Source organism: Moschus berezovskii, chromosome 15, assembly GCF_049115385.1.
Source record: "Moschus berezovskii isolate FMDL1 chromosome 15, NW_MosBer_1.0, whole genome shotgun sequence".
NCBI lineage: Eukaryota > Metazoa > Chordata > Mammalia > Artiodactyla > Moschidae > Moschus > Moschus berezovskii.
This window is the reverse complement of record NC_142474.1, coordinates 18,063,746-18,080,544: the sequence shown is the minus strand read 5'-3', so window position 1 is coordinate 18,080,544 and position 16,799 is coordinate 18,063,746. Positions and strand designations below refer to the sequence as shown.

Below are 16,799 nucleotides of genomic sequence, written 5' to 3'. Positions count from 1 at the left end.
GTCACATGTCTACCCTGGGGCTCTGGCATAAGGCTGATTCCACCTAGACCACAGGAAGGGAGTCTGAATCATTTTTCAGGCACAGTGGGAAGTGTTATTAGGGGAAAGATAAGAAAGGTCAGGAGAGAAGTGCTCGGGGCTGAGAGGATGAGTGTAGTGTGCACTTCTGGGGCAAGACTGCATGTCTTCTGCTCCTGGTGACCAGCCTGCTCCACCTCTGGTATTTTGAGGGAGTCAGGCCCCTGCCGAGCCAGCGAGCGAACGGACTGTGTTTGCAAACTCTTCTGCGTTTTCAGCATCATTGGCCTTACTTGAGTGGGCACCAAGGACAGATTGCTACACATACTGTTCTCCAGCTGGAGAGCCAAGGAGGCTGGCCCCTGAGCCCAGGGACACTGCAGCCCTGAGGGGCTGTAAGGAAGCTTGGTCAGGAGCAAGAGGGATCCGGGGGTGGTTTTGCATTTGCCTGAAACTGTCTTCAAGAAGAGGTTTGCCCAGAGGGAGCTGCTGCTGGCTGGAGTGGAAGAGGATACTTGACTGTCTGGGACACTGACAGGGCTGAAGTCTGAGTTACTTACTTCCCTTTGGCTAGAATTGCTTCTCCCAGCCTCAGTTTCCCTATCTGTAAAATGGAGACAATGGTCCTCCACTCGTGTGGCTGCTGTGATGAAGATAAAGATGCGAATCAGCAGAGTTCCCCTCCAGGCTGGGGATAAAGGCTCTGATAAATGGCAACCCACTCCAGTGTTCTTGCCTGGAGAATCCCAGGGACGGGGGAGCCTGGTGGGCTTCCGTCTATGGGGTCACACAGAGTCGGACATGACTGAAGTGACTTAGCAGCAGCAGCAGCAAGTCACCTGGTAGAAGCAGAGATGCTTCCAGGGGAGCTGTTCAGTCACGAGGACCATCATTGAAATGCTCTGGACTTCAGAAGCGGGGTCCCTCAGGCTTCTAGAGGCAAGGAGAGGTTCTGGCAAAGAACGGGGAGAATTCCACCTGGTGGACTCTGCCCAAGTCTCAGGCTGAGGATGGCTTGAAGCACTGTTGGTCATGAAAATAGCCAGATCCAAGGATGGCAGGCCTGCTTCCAGGGCCAACACAGATCTTCCCATGGTGGTCTACACTGCCAGTGGGACCAGCCCTAGGGATGAGAGGTGGCTGTTTGGGGGGCATGTGGATTGAGCGTGTGTGTATGGGGCTCCTTGCGGTGAGGAACAGCCATGGAGGAGGCCCTGGTGGCTCAGTGCTAAAGAACGCCTGCAATGCAGGAGACCTGGGTTCTATCCCTGGGTAGGGAAGATCCCATGGAGAAGGGAATGGCTACCCATTCCAGTATTCTTGCCTGGAGAATTCCGTGAACAGAGGAGCCTGATGTGCTACAGTCCATGGGGTCACAAAGAGACACGACTGAGTGACTAACACACACAAGAAGTCTGAGTTTGAACCTGGGTTTCCAGTTTATTGTGAAAATATATTCATCAAGGTAGGAAAGTAGAACATATTTTAACAGTTTGCTAGCCTGAGCTGTCTCTTTTATTTACATATATGGTGAGTGGGTCTCCATTTTACTCTTTTTTTTTTAAGGCTATCATTTGTATTTGGAATTAAAAAAATGACATAAATGAACTTTAAAAAATTCCTTGTGTTTCCATATAAATTTTAGTATAAGCTTGTCAGTGAAGAATATATATAATTTTTTTTGGCTGTGCTGGATTTTCATTGTCCATTTTACTCTTGATCTCAATGCACAATGCTAAGAGCAGGTCAGGAGTCTTCAGAAATCTTCCCATCCTTGAGATCTGTGGGGGGTCTGGGCTAGCCTTCCCCTCCAAATCCAGCTGACGCCTGTCTGTCTTCTCTCCCCAGGTCAGCTGCTGCCCGGGAGAGTCAACCCGGGCGCCCCGCTAGGGCGACGGCCCCTGCCCTGAGGGCCGGGATCATGAAAGGCCTCGGTGACAGCCGCCCCCGCCACCTCTCCGACAGCCTGGACCCACCACACGAGCCCCTGTTCGCCGGGCCTGACCGCAACCCCTACCTGCTATCACCCACGGAGGCCTTTGCCCGCGAGGCCCGCTTCCCCGGGCAGAATGCTCTGCCAGGGGACGGGCTCTTCCCGCTCAACAACCAGCTGCCACCGCCGAGCAGCACCTTCCCCCGAATCCACTACAACTCCCACTTTGAGGTGCCAGAGGAGAGCCCCTTCCCCAGCCATGCCCAGGCCACCAAGATCAACCGGCTGCCTGCCAACCTACTGGACCAGTTTGAGAAGCAGCTGCCCATCCATCGCGATGGCTTTAGCACGCTCCAGTTCCCCCGCGGGGAGGCCAAGGCCCGGGGCGAGAGTCCTGGCCGTATTCGCCACCTGGTCCATTCTGTCCAGCGGCTCTTCTTCACCAAGGCGCCCTCCCTGGAGGGCACGGCAGGCAAGGTCGGTGGCAATGGTGGCAAGAAAGGTGTTCTGGAGGACGGCAAGGGCCGGAGGGCCAAGAGCAAGGAGCGGGCCAAGGCTGGGGAACCCAAGCGGCGTAGCCGCTCCAACATCTCGGGCTGGTGGAGCTCTGATGACAACTTGGATGGCGAAGGTGGCGCCTTCCGCAGCGGTGGCCCGGCCTCGGGACTGATGACGCTTGGCCGCCAGGCAGAACGCAGCCAGCCCCGCTATTTCATGCACGCCTACAACACCATCAGTGGGCACATGCTCAAAGCCGCCAAGAACAACACCACCGAGCTGACCGCCCCGCCACCCCCGCCTGCACCCCCGGCCACCTGTCCCAGCCTTGCGGTGGGCACCGACACCAACTATGTCAAGCGGGGCTCCTGGTCCACTCTGACCCTCAGCCACGCCCACGAGGTCTGCCAGAAGACCTCGGCCACCTTGGATAAGAGCCTGCTAAAGGCCAAATCCTGCCACCAGGGTCTCGCCTACCATTACCTGCAGGTGGGTCCCTGCCAAGGTCAGGGGTGAGGTGAGGGGTTGTGGGAAAGGCACCAATTGGAGACCCAGCTATACCACAGGTTGACTTGGAAAGTTGTTTCACCTAGGCCTCTGTTTACTCACCTAAGAAGTGGGTGGCCAGTGGTATCTTGCTAATAAGATTCTTTCCATTGGTCCTGTGCTCAAGAGCCATTGATTAAGACCCTTCTGAGACCAGCCCTGAGTAGGGACTAAAACATATCCCTGCCCCCCTTTAAAAAAACAAAGATTTATTTATTTTTATTTTTGGCTGTGCTGGGTTTTCATGGCTACACATGGGCTTACTCTAGTTGCGGCGAGCAGGGGCTACTCTTCATTGTGGTGCATGGGCTTCTTATTGCGATGGTTTCCTTTGATGCAGATCATGGGCTCTAGGTGCACAGGCTTCAGTAGTTGTGGCATATGGGCTTTAGTTGCTCCATGGCATGTGGGATCTTTCTGGACCAGGGATGAAACCTTCGTCCCCTGCATTGGCAGGCAGATTCCTAACCACAAGACCACCAGGGAAGCCCATATGCCCCTGCTCTTGAGAAGAAAAATCTGAAAGCTGTGCCCTCTATCCCCTCCTAGAACCAATTGCATGGCATTCTGGTGCCAACCTCCAACCTGGTCCTGCCACCAGACTGGGGGCTCCTTGAGGACAGGGACCATATCTGGTGCCATTCTGTGTCCCCAAGGCCCAAGACAGAGTCTGTCATAGAGGAAATGCTCAAGAAACATGAGAGCAGAGAGAGGTAGATGAGCAGATGAGCACTTAAGTGAAGAGATCAAAAAATAAATCAGACCTATTCCTGATTATCAGGAGGCTAGGAGGAAAAAAGGGGCTTCCGAGGTGGTTCAGTGGTAAAGAATTCACCTGCCAGTGCAGGAGATGCAGGAGATGTGGGTTTGATCTCTGGGTCAGAAGGATCCCCTGGAGGAGGAAATAGCAACCCATGGACAGAGGAGCCTGGCAGGCTACAGTCCATAGGGTCACAAGAGTCAGACATGACTGAGCGACTGAGCATGCACGCTGGAGAAAAAGACGCACGAACAGACAGTCCTGTCAGTGCGAGCAGAACGTGATGAAGATGAGCAGGGAGCTGCAGGAGCCCAGAGGCCCTAAGTCCTTTTGGAGGACTAGCTTTTTTCTTTCAGACACTAGAGTTTATTGACACACTTATTATGCACCAAGGTCCCACTGCTGGAAAGTGGCAGAAGGCTCAGAGACATCTCTGTTGCTACACTTGCACTGGGCCTCTCAAGGGCAGGGTGAGTGGCTGTGAACTGGGTAGCTCCCAGCGCCAGAGCCCAAGCTGTGGGTGAAAATGACAGGAAGTAGATTTTCTGTTTACTAGATGGGAGGGGCTGTTTCAGTAGAGAGCGCGTGCCTCATCCCAGGGGGCAGGTCAGCACAGGCCTGGCCAACCCTTGGGAACACATTAGATGCATTTTGAACCAGATGAACATCAAAGTCTGACAGATCCCTGCATTCTTGTCATTCTATATAAAATTCCAAAGACAGTGAGACTATGGAGGGGAAAGATTCTTTTTGTTTTTCCAAAGGAGGGAAATGAAATCTAGGCAGTATTTTATACATTTAAGGCTTTTGTGTCTCTCAATCTACCTTCCTTAGTTTAGAAATATAGGAGAGGGTGGCATGTGACCTAGCTCCCTCTCAGATGATGTGGTTTAGTCTGATCATGTGAAAATGCTTCAGAAACACCATGAAAAAGTGGCCCTGTGGGCGCTGGGGTAGTGCCAACTGCTTGCTCCACAGGACGTAGGTGGGTAAGAGCTGGGGAAGCAACAGGTGTTGAGCAGGGGTATACAAAGCCACCTTCCCAAGGGACGGGTGGAGGAAGAAAGGATGGACTAGCCAATGGTTTGGGATGGAATGTGCAGAACAGTCAGCCGGGGAGAAGGCATTAATGAGAAGTCTTCAGGGGGCACCTGGGCTGGGAATCCCAGGCAGGGACCTTCCCTCAGCCACCAGCAATGCAGGGACCAGGAAGAATGTGGACTCTGCAGGCATGGTGATTTGGGGAGTGTGTGCGTTTGTGGGTGTGGGCAAGAATTGGTGTGCTACGTGCACGGAGAAACATGTGTGCCTGGGTGTCCAAGGTGATGTATAGACCCAGCGAGAGTGTGTGCTCTGCATGTGTTGAGGCAGGGACACGGTGAGGCGGGGACAAATTGAGGTGGGTCCGAGGTGCACTGGAGGCTAGTGTGACTGTGAGAAGGCATGTAAACTCTGTGTTCACATCATGTACTCACTGAGGGATGGGCACACCTTGAAGTGGCTGGGGTGTGTCCTTGGGGAGACGGGAGTGGGGGGTTATGCCTGCTCTCTGAGATGAATGTACGTGGCACGATGTGTTCACCCTGTGCTGGGCTGAGGTACGGGCATACTCCGTCACATGGTGACCATCCACTGTCGTGGACACGTCAGTGGGTATCAGGTGAACAAGGGTGTAGACTATGTGCTTCCTGGAGCGGCTGGTGGATCCTGGCCTCAGAGGGCAGGAGAGGTCCCCTCAATTGGTTTGCTGTTGTAACCACTGGGGTCAGGGATGCCCTCACAGATGCCCTTATCACAGCTCCCTTCCACTGATGGGGTCCCCGGGGTTCAGATGGGAACACTGAGCCCTTTTTCCAGCTCACCACATAGCTGCCCAACCCAGGAAAGCCCCTCTGCTCTCGGCACCTCCGTTCACCTACCTATGGGGTGAGGAATGTTGATTGGCCCCAGAGACCTCACCCCCATCCTTCAGGTGAGGTCCTCTGGCTGGGGCCCTCTGACTTGTCCTCCCCCACCATCCTAGGGTCTGGGGACCTCTTTCAGGCCTGCAGCTCTCATCTGTGCAGTGAGATCATGAGCCATCCACTGAGTTGGTGGGGGAAGTGATAGGAAGGTAAAGGTGCTCACAAATGTAGCTGAGGTGGAAGCCATTGTGGACATTCTGTCTGGGCGGTTTTGCTGGGGCACCCAGCCTGGGATCCATGGAGAAATCTAAGGTCAGGGAAGGCCACATGGTGACACTTCCCAGGATATCCTTCGACGGTAAGGCCGAATTCTGCAAGAAGAGAGAGCGAGGGAGCTTTAAGGTCTTGGGGATGGGGGTTCTATCCCGCAACTCTTTCCCCAGGTGATGAGTCCCATCCTGGGTGGCCGGTGGCGCTCTGTGGGTGTGCGCTGCCCACCCGCAACCCCCGAGCCACCTTCGCTGAAAGTGGTCCATCCCCAGGTGCCCGGCGGCGGCGGCGAATGGACCACCTCGCTGTTGTCCCCGCGCGAGGCGGACGCCACGGCCGAGGGCCCCATCCCGTGCCGGCGAATGCGCAGCGGCAGCTACATCAAAGCCATGGGCGACGAGGACAGTGACGAGTCCGGCGGCAGCCCCAAGCCCTCCCCCAAGACGGCGGCGCGGCGCCAGAGCTACCTGAGGGCCACTCAGCAGTCGCTGGGAGAGCAGAGCAATCCCCGCAGGTGAGCGCACAGCTCGGGGCCCTAGAGTCTTGCCCACAGGCTAGCCCCGCCCCCGGGAGCCCCGCACCAGAAGCTCTAGCCACTCGGAGTTCGGCTCCCTAAAAGGACCACGCCCTTAAAGGAGCCACGCCCCTCGTGGGCCACGCCCCCAGGCTGTCCCCGCCTCCACTGGGCCCCGCCCACTTGCGAGCTAGCCTCTGGGAAAGCCTCTTTACCTGCTCGCAACCCCCGCTCCAAGTCTCGCCTTCCAGGTGAGCCCCTCACAGGTATGCCCCACCCCTGAGAACCTCGCCTTTCTCCTCTTCGGCCTCCGGCTGCCGGGAAAGCGCAGCCCCACAGATGAATCCTGCCCTCCAGCTTCAGACTCAGGTCCCCTAGGCGAACCCTCTTTCAGGTTTAGCCCCCATCCTGAGATCCTCCTCCTTAGGCTGGCCCCTGCTCTTTGATGAATTGACTCCGGACAGCCCTGCCATTTGGTGAGCTACACCACTATCCCCCCACCCCAGTTAAGTCCTGGCCACAGGTGAGCCTTATGCTCTGATAAAGCTTAAGGGGAGTCTCTCCAGAGAGACTGGCCCAGATAAACCCTGCCCAGAGGAGCCACACCCCCCAAGGTGGTTTCCACTCCCACAGCCCCAGGAACTGCTCCAGGGGACCCTCTTCTTCTGGCTAGAAGAGTCCTGCCCTTTGGAGGATTAGGGAGAATCCAGAAGTCAAAGGGGTGATACACAGTCTTTACCTGTCCATTACCTCGCCTGGAATTCCTGGGATGGGGCCCAAACCTATTGTCTTAAGGCTTGAAAGAGTTAGTGAAAGTGTGAAAAATGAAATGCACTCACACAGAAAGCAACAATTAACGTATTAGAGAAGTGAGCTTTCATGTGCAGAAGTCACAGTGGGGATTAGAACAGAAAAGAATGAGTAGAAAACAGATGAAAGTTGTTCCAGGTGATTCAGAACCCATTGAGGAAGAAAAATAAGTCAGAAGCAGACAGAAGACTTGGAAGAGTTAAAGGAAACAAGGTTAGTCCTAGTTCTTCAGTTCCTGGGGGCAACAGCCAAGGCTTCGCGGAGAAGGTAGGCTGAGAGGACTGCAGCCGTGGGAAGAGAGCAGAGCAGGTGACAGGAGCACCGAGGCAGGGAGTCTCCTTGGCCAGGACAGAAGGCAGGGAATGGCCTCCAGCTGGGAATTCAGGACACCATGGGCTGTTTCTAGGTCTCACCCTCTGAGACTTTCTCCCTAGCTTTAAGTAAAGGGGGCTGAGCTGGATGATCTCTAAGATCCCTTCTAGTCCTGACCTCCTACAATTCTTGAATTATCTGTGGGCATGGAGGTGGGAGAGGTGGGCAGGACCAGGGTACAGGCCTTGAATGAGAGTGAATTGATAATAGTACAGGCATACTTCAAACCACGGTAATACAGAGAATATCGCAATAAAGTGAGTCACATGAATTTTTTGTTTGCCAGTGCATGTAAAAGCTATGTTTACATTCTAGTCTATTAAGTGTGCCATAGCATTATGTCTTTTAAAAGGTACATACCTTAATTTTAAAATGCTTTATTGCTAAAAAATGCTAAGCGTCACCTGACAACTCAGGGTTGCCACAAACCTTCAATTTTCAAAAAAAAATTCTGCAAAGCACAGTAAGGGGAATTGCAATAAAAGGGGTATGCCTGTAGTAACAGTAATGGGGGCCATCTGGTAGCACTTGCTGCTCTCTGGGCTCTATCCCTGTCCCAGTGCCCTTTAATCTGCATCTCTGAAACCTCCCCACAGTCCCAGCAGACATGCACGGTGACACCCCCACTCAGAAGTGAGGAAACTGAGACTTACGGGGTGACAGCTTACCCAAGATCACCCCGGGAGGAGCCTGGGTTCCAATCTAAGTTTGTCTATATCAAGGGCTGAGCTGTTGGCAGCTTGGACCTTATTTTGAGAGCAGTGGTGCAGAGGAGGCCCGTGGTCGGGTAGTTGTGAGAAAGACTGAAGCACCAAGATTGGGGGAAAAGCGGTGTGTCTTCAGGAGCCTGGAGGAGGCTCCCTGGACATTGTGTCAAAACTGATGACCTTTGGGCAGCCCTGGCTGGAGGTCAAGGCTTGTGGGCCTTGACAGTCTCCTCTGTCCAGCCCCTGGAATTGCCCCAGGTCTGCAGAGGAAGGCGCTGTAGAATTGAGCTGGTGTGGCATGCCTCTGGTTTGAAACAGTCAAAAGCGAGCTTGTGCTGCCACCTCGTGACTGCAGTGGACATGACAGGTGAAGGCCGCCTGCACCCACGAGACCCACAAGGCCTCCGAAAGCTAGGAGCTCTCCCATTGCTCATCACCCCTCATACTACCCAGGCTGGCAACGACTTCCATTTTCCCCTCTACCACTGGATGACCTTGGCCAGTTTTCCCGCCTCTGGGCCTCAGTTTCCCAGGCTGAACAAAGAGGAGACTGAGCCCCATCTGCTCCCCATCCCCCCCAGGAGTCTGGACCGCCTGGATTCCGTGGACATGCTGCTGCCCTCCAAGTGTCCGAGCTGGGAGGAGGACTACAACCCCGTCAGCGACAGCCTCAACGACTCCAGCTGCATCAGCCAGGTGAGGGCGGTGGGCAGCCAGAAGGCTGGTGGGCTGGAGAGAGCCCCGACTCCCACCCAGAAGGACCAACATGCAGGTCCAGCCTCCGCTGAGTGGTCCCTGAATGTATTCCCTGCGCTTCTGTTCAGTCTTTGTTCCTGAAGCTGTCTGTGCATGTCTCTTCCCCACTGACCGTCCAGTGCCTGGAGAGTAGCCCCGGGGCCCGACACTGATGGCCTGAGCTGTGGGCCCGGAGGGAGGGGTCGCACGACTGCTGTCCACCCAGAAGCCCTGAGGATGTGGAACTGGAGACCTGGCTTTGAGTCCCAGTCTTGTCGCTGACAGTGTAAGCCCAGGTCAAATCCCCTGCCCCCAGTCCTGGAGCCTCAGTTTCCTGACTTATCACCGGAAGGTAATCATTCCTATTTGGAAGGGTTGTGAGGAATCAGTGAGATAACAAACGCAATGCACTCAGCACAGGGTAGCTACCTTGATGGTTAGTGCTGCCATCTTGCTGGATGACTTCCGGCAAGTTGCTTCTCCATTCTGGACCCCCATGGCCCACCTGCTTGGTGGATAGTTGGGCTTCCAGGACCCAGCCAGTAATAGTGGTAAGCATGCTGTGCTGTACTGTTAATTCTCTCAACCATCAGCTCCTGGATCCCTTACGACCACCCCAGAGGGTCCATATCCATATCCCCATTTCACAGATGAGGAAACTGAGGCCCAGATAGGTAGGGTCACACAGGGAGGAGGAGACAAAACTGGGCAGAGATGGGCTGTCAGACCCAGACCTGGACCTCAGTCCCTACTGTGTTGTGCATAGTACTTTACCATTTGCAAAGAGATAGCCAGGCAATGCTCGAGGGCTCCCTCCATAGTGTGAATGGGGGGATGAGGCCCAGAGAGGGCAGACACCTGCCAATGGTAGCACAGTGAGGCAGCAGAGACAGTCAGGGTGCAGACCCAGCTGCCTCTCTAGGCAGGAACAGGCCCTGGGTCCCATTGTGTGCAGCCCCACTGCCCAGGCTAATGGACTACTTTGAACTTTTGGACCCCAGATCCCCACCACACCAGGCCAAGCTCTCCCCAGCCCCCCACCCTCAGGACTGTCATTCCCAGACTCCAAGGAGACCGACCTCAGATGGTGGGAGAGGTAGAGCCCCCCACAAGCCAGGGGACCCTCTGCCCTTCCCATCCTCCAGGTCCCACCAAGTCTCACCTGAACAGTTGTGCTGGCCTCCATGCCTGTCACCTCCAACCTATTCATGGCGGCCAGAGGGAGCTAGCAAAAGGCAGAAGTCAGATCACATCCCCTGCTCCGCACCCTCCCATCACTCCGGCCTCACCCCAGGAAAGCCAGACCCGCGAGGCCTGGCTTCCCTCTCAGTCATGATCTCTGACATATTCTGTCACCGGCCCTGCCCCTGCCACACTGGCCTCCTTTTGCTCCTCACATCCCTCATTCCTGCCCCAGCCTCCCTGCGCTTGTTCCTCCCCAGGAGCACGCTTCTCTCAGATCTTTGCACAGCTGGTTCCTCTCTGTGATCCAGGTCTTGGCTCAAATGTCACCTCAGAGGGACCGGCACTATCACTTCCCACCTCAGGGGGTCCCCGGGGCCCTGTTCCCTTACCTTGCCTCATGTTCTCAATAGCACTTCTCACTATCAGGAATTATATTTGTTTGCTTATTTACTTGGTGTCTGTCTCACTAAGACTGGGAGCTCCCTGCAGACGGGGACCTTGCTGTCTTGTCCCCACAGCATCCCCAGGCAGGTGGCACAGGGCCTGAAGGTGCTGGCTGAATGGACAGCGCCCTGCCCTGCCTCTCCCATCCCGTCTGCTCTCTCGTCCCTCAGCCGTCTTGTCTGTATCCCTCTGTTTTCTCCCCCCTCATTCACATCTTTCTCTGATTCTCTCCAGTGTGTCTCACCTCCATGTTTTCTCTCTGGGTCTGTCTGTCTGTCTCACATGAACCCTCTCCACCCCCCGCCTGGCCTTCACTGGAAACACACTTTTGTCCTTTGGCTACACAAAAAGTTATATGGAATCAGCCAGGCTGGGGACCCCAGATGGTCTCTCCCAGCACCCCCTGCCCAGCCCTGGTTCTCGTCTGGCCTAGAGTCCTCTGAACCCCGAAACCCTCGCCCTATGAAGCTTGAGTGACCTGAGCCACATATGTGGCCTCAAAGTCTGAGATGTCCAATTCTGTCTGTATCTCTGAGCCTCAACTCCTGCCAGGAGAAGCTCCCCTCCCACCAGGCACTGGACTGGTTAAGCCCTGACCAGGGAAGAGAAGGCTTCAGGTTCTGCCCCTAATCTATAGATCCTGGGAGACTACCTGCCCACCTGAGAGGCAGCAGACAGGACATCCATGGTCCCAGAAGCCAACCCAGGAGAAACACTTATAAACCCAGTCTCAGAAGGAGTGAGCCTCCTATCCCTGGAGGAAACCAAAAACCTCCTAGTAACTGGGCCCCAGCCAGTCTGGGAAGGAGGTTAGACCAGCCCCAAGTTCTCTTGTAGCCGAGCCCGAAGACCCCACCCCAGCCCCTAGCCTCGGTCTCCCCGTAACCCTCCCCATCTCTTTCCTGCAGATTTTTGGACAGGCCTCCCTGATCCCCCAGTTGTTTGGCCACGAACAGCAGGTCAGTATGTTTGCCATTCTCTTGCCTCCCTATCCCAGAGTCCAGGGCTGGGCATAGGCACCTTAGTGTCCTGGCCCCTAACCCGGACAGGTGCAAGCAGAGCTAGCACCAGGAAAACCTCCTCCAAGGAGGATGGAATTGGGGCTCATGTTGGCACCTGGACCTTTCACTCCCTGGCCCTGTCGCTTCACTTCTCTGTGCCTCAGTTTCCTCTTCTCAAAAATGGAAAATAATGAGTTAGGTTCTATGGATGAGGCAAGAATAGCCCCAGGACATTAGGACAGCATTGTAAATCAAGGCTGCTTTTAAAAAAAGAGTAACCCTAGGATAAGGGAAGGCATATCCTAAGAGGTTCTAGCTCCCTCCTTGTCTTCTCCCCCAAAGCCTGGAAAAGGCTAGGCAAGACTGTTCTATTTGGACAGATCAGGGGCTGAGGACATTGGCCTCCATGTTCCAGGCCCCAGATCCTCTGACTTACCTCTTTTCTTGGGTTCCATCAAGATTTTTAAGGATGTTAGGGTTCTGGAATGAATGCAGAGACTTTTCAAGTTTACCAAAGTTGGTGAAGATGATGCTGGTATTGGCACTGTCTGCCTGTCTTAAGGGTGCCCTCTCCCACACACACACATCCTACCCCCGGAAGTGGTCCTTTCCTCCCCTCACCCCCCAGCCCCAGCCCCAAGGCCTGCAGAGTAGAACAAGGACTGGCCCTCCATCTCCTGATTCCAGCCGTGGGTGCCTCATGCATCTCCCACCTTCATTTCAGAGTTCCTCTTGATCACACTGATGCAGAGGGTCTTTGGGGAGCCCACAGTGGGCCAGGGGATCTCTTCCTTCCTTCAACAGCCTCGTGATAAGGGTGTGATGTTTCACATATAAAACCTGCAGGGGAGGTTCCCTACACACAGTGTACCCTCAGTGGTACACATACCAACAGCACTAACCAGCTGGCCTCTCTCCCAATAGCTTGGGAGCATCTTAACCAACACTCACAAAGCCTTGTAATCACCCCACAGAGCTGCCTATAATAATGGGTACAGGTTATCAGGTATTTACTTTCCCCCTGACACTCTTCAAAGCATGCAATATGCATTATCTCATTTAATCTTGATCACCATCCTGTGAAATCTAGTCTCTAATTAGCCCCCATTTTATAGATGGGGAAACTGAGGCACAGAGCAGTTCAGTGACTCGCCCACATTCATATTGTGAGAAAATGATGGACCTGGCAGTGAAACTCTGGCCATCTAACTCCAGAGCTGGGCCATTACTGTGCAATCCCAAAGCAAGACCTCATTGCCCTTGGAAATCTCAAGGGTCTCTCAGTATACCTCCCTCAGGTTGCAATTTTGGAGGATAAACACCTATCTCTTTAATACCCCCTCCAGGTGAATTCTGGATATGTCACATAGCCTACATATTAATTTATCAGTGCAGTCTGATAGAACCTGGCAATAATTAGAAATGTTCTATAATCCATGCTGTCCAATAAAGGTAGCATGAGCAAGTGCGATGTGGCTAGTGTAATTAAGGGACTGAAATTTTTTAAAGCTATATTTAACTTGACCCTAGATAGCCACACATGGTTAATTGCTACCATATCGAACAAAGCAAATTTAGACCTTTCCAAACATATACTCTAAATTGGGTGATGATCCCTCTGGCCAGTTTACCTGGTGCAGGACCTGAACAGTTCACAGATGTTCCACTTCATTTAGAGGAGGAAACACTGGTCTACAGGGTAGTGCTGGCCTGAGGTCGCACAGCAGGTCCAGGGCAGAGCTGGCCCCAGTTTCTGGAGGAAACTTCTGCCCCCCTGCCCAGGTGTCTCCCAAGACCCCCAACCAGTGTCCATCTTTGGCCGACTCACTCCTCAGCTCATACTTTGTGATCCCCAGGTACCAAGATGGCCTGAGACATCTTCCAGAACTCTTGGAGGGTATATGTATGGTGAGGCCCCTCTATGCTCACAACTCCAGCTGCAGATTTGTAGGATCTTGAATGGTTTTCTCTAGAGGGACACTTAGAAACCATCCAGATGAGGCTGAGCTAAATGTGAGATGGCAAATAGCACATATACCACCATTCTCCACACTACCCGTGGCAGACATCACTGATCCTCACTGCCACTACCCTCATTCCAGTATTATTTTCTCTCTCCAGACTATTGCGTCGCTTCATCTCTGGCCTCTGCCTCCATTCCGCACCCTCTATCCAACATCCATTCTGTAATCCAGGGCTAGATTAATCTTCCTTAAATACACTTTTGGAGCATTGATTCTGCTACTTCCTCACTGGGTACACCTGGCACGTATCTTCCCCTCAGTTGCCTTCAGTTTCTTTGCTTATAAAAGTGAAGGAATTGGACTATAAGATGGTAAATGTCTAGCACACCTCTCCATGTGCCACCTCTCCATTCCAACCATCAGGGCAAACATTACTAATTGAGTATAGCCTTCTTTCTGGTTGACTTCAGATGTGACCTCAAAATCTATTAATCAGTCTGAACACACAAGATATAACCGAGTTAACATCCAAGAAAGTATATTGAACAGTTTCTCCTCCATCTTAGAGATGGGGAAATTGAGGCCGAGAGAGGTGCGAGGGGCTGTCTATTTCTTAAGGGCTCCCTCTGCCCATTCCGGGCCCTGAGTGCGATGGGAGCAGGAAGGTGGGCTGAGTTGCAGCACCAGACTCCAGCTCTGCAGCTGAGCCAACCGCCAAGCACCCCCATCCTTCCAGAATGGGCGGAGATGGCCCTTGATGCCTGCTTTTGCCCTAACAGGTCCGGGAGGCAGATCTGAGCGACCAGTACGAGGCGGCCTGCGAGTCGGCCTGCAGTGAAGCGGAGTCGACCGCGGCTGAGGCTCTAGACTTGCCGCTGCCCAGCTACTTCCGCTCCCGCAGTCACAGCTACTTGCGTGCCATCCAGGCGGGCTGCTCGCAGGAGGAGGACAGTGTTTCCCTGCAGTCCCTTTCCCCACCGCCCAGCACCGGCAGCCTCAGCAATAGTCGCACGCTTCCGAGTGAGTACAGAGGTGGGGGCGGGACTTGTTCGTCTGTTTTGTGAGGGAGCCCCTGAGACCCTGCCTGGTGGACTGCAGATGGAAAGGAATCTATAGTGGGCAAGCCAGGAGTGGAGGGGTGGTTAGGCAAAGCAGGAGCCCTTGGGGCTGAACTTCCCACCAATTGGTAAACTGGAGCGCAAATGGGGCGTGGGGGAGGGGGTCGCAGAGAGAGATGTTAACACTGGGAGTGGGGTGAAGGGGTCTAGCTTGTGAAATACTTGGTGGCCCCTGAGCCTCTAAAACCCTGATTCAGAGCAGCCTCCTGCTGGCAGGCAGAGCTCACTAAAGCCCCTACTTACCGGTTTGGATTAATTCAGGTAGGCAAACCTGTGGGGAGAGTGGGACCTTGCAGGGAAGAGAATGGGATTTGCATTGAGCCATCTCAAAGGGGTGAATTTGCAGGTGTCTCTCATATTCACAATTAGGGACAACCTGTCCTTCCTGATACCTGTTCTGAGTTCTCTGACGATAACCCAGGGATGATCAGAGAAAAGGGGGACCCTCTCTCCCAGAGCAAGCCATGATCTCAAGACCAAGGAAAATCACAGTACAGTTTCTAGCTTAGTAGACAGAACTTTGATCTCACTCTAGCCAGCAACTTTTCCTCCCTGAGCTTCAGTTTCCCCGTCTATAAATTGAAGCATAAACCAGACCCCAGAGAACTCTCCAACAGATGAAGGAAGTCTGTGCCTGGGGAGGCTTAGGTGGGTGGGGCCTTGCATGTGGTGGGAGCTGACAAGTGTAATTGTTATTACTGGTTCTCAGTCATGACTCGGAGCCTCCTGACAATCAAAGGCATTTGGGGTTGGATTATTGTAGAAGAAGACACTTGTTTCAAGTGCTCAGTTGATGTTTGATGTGAACAGATGAGCCTGAATCTCAAGGAATTCTATACACAAGAAACCAGCTTATTGACTGGAGTGAACTTGGCTGGGGACAGAGCAAGAAACCACTTTGTTTCACTATTGCCTTTCAAATCATGGGTGATATCTGGGCAGGTTCCTGAGCTTTTCCTATCACTTTTAGACCTTAAGGAACAGTCTCGTTTTCAGATATTGAGAGTCTGGCCTCATTTCAAAACACCAGGCTCATCCACTTCAGACCTCATGCACCTGGCAGCTAGGGCTTGACTGGGCTGGAAAGCCCACAGTGGGGAGCTGGGCATGCTGGTCAGTGTCTCCTGGGTTCCTTGTTGACCAGTGGCCATTGCTGGTTCCTCCAGTGGGAGGGGAAGGTCGTCTAGCATCAGGACTTTTCTGTGGGACAGATGCCACTTGCAGCTCCTTCTCTTAGAGGGCCTGAAGTTCCTCATTATGCCTTCTCTCCTGGCCTGGGCAGCCCCCGTCCAGGCCACTGCTGCTTATTCCCCCTCAGCTTCTCCATCCAGTGGTCCCTCTTCTGCCCACTCAGCCTCTTTTTGCCAGGGGACCTGCCCCTGCCAGGCAGGCTTCTTGGACAGACTCCTCTGAAGACAAGTCCAGCCCTACTGTCTCCCTCAGCTCAACTTAACCTATATGACAATGGAGCCTGTACCTTGCAGAACTTTGAAAATACAGGGTAGTCTGCTACACCCTTCCTTCTAGCTAACCCTGCCAGCCTCTCCATTTTAGGGGTCTCAAGCAGGCATTGGGATCCACATTGTTTGGCCTCCAAATCCAGGGAATCTCTCTGCCCAACTCTCCCAGGCACTCCATTCCAGTCCTCTAAGAGCCTTGGGTGGAAGGATCAGCTTCTCCACATCACCAGGCCCAAGGGAAGTTCTCTCTCTCTCTCTTTTTTTTTTGGTGGGGTGGATGTGGGGGCACACTATGTGGCTTGCAGGATCTTAGTTCTCCAACTAGGGATCGAACCCATGCCCCCTGCGGTGGAAGCACAGAGTCTTACCCACTGGACCACCAGGGAAGTCCTGTAAGGGAAGTTCTCTAAGCAGAAGGTGAGTGAGGGGAATCAAACAGCACCTCCAACAATTTTGTTCAAATAAATCCTCATTCACCAATCTCCCCCTACCTCATTCACTCATGAATGGGCTGAGGTTGGGTGATGGGCTACTTGTCTCAAAACTGTTTGGAACCCTGT

General features: G+C 53.7%; 1 protein-coding gene across 1 annotated transcript in view; it reads left to right on the top strand.

The window, feature by feature from the left end:
- The window catches only part of LOC148775347 (disks large-associated protein 4-like), a 76,030-nt gene that overhangs the window by 51,636 nt on the left and 7,595 nt on the right, over window positions 1-16,799 (top strand). The window contains exons 2-6 of the mRNA XM_088843625.1: window positions 1,867-2,938; window positions 6,202-6,443; window positions 8,914-9,028; window positions 11,605-11,655; window positions 14,441-14,681. Coding sequence (XP_088699751.1) covers window positions 1,940-2,938; window positions 6,202-6,443; window positions 8,914-9,028; window positions 11,605-11,655; window positions 14,441-14,681 — 1,648 coding nt within the window. The 5' untranslated portion in view covers window positions 1,867-1,939. The remainder of the gene's footprint in view (window positions 1-1,866; window positions 2,939-6,201; window positions 6,444-8,913; window positions 9,029-11,604; window positions 11,656-14,440; window positions 14,682-16,799) is intronic.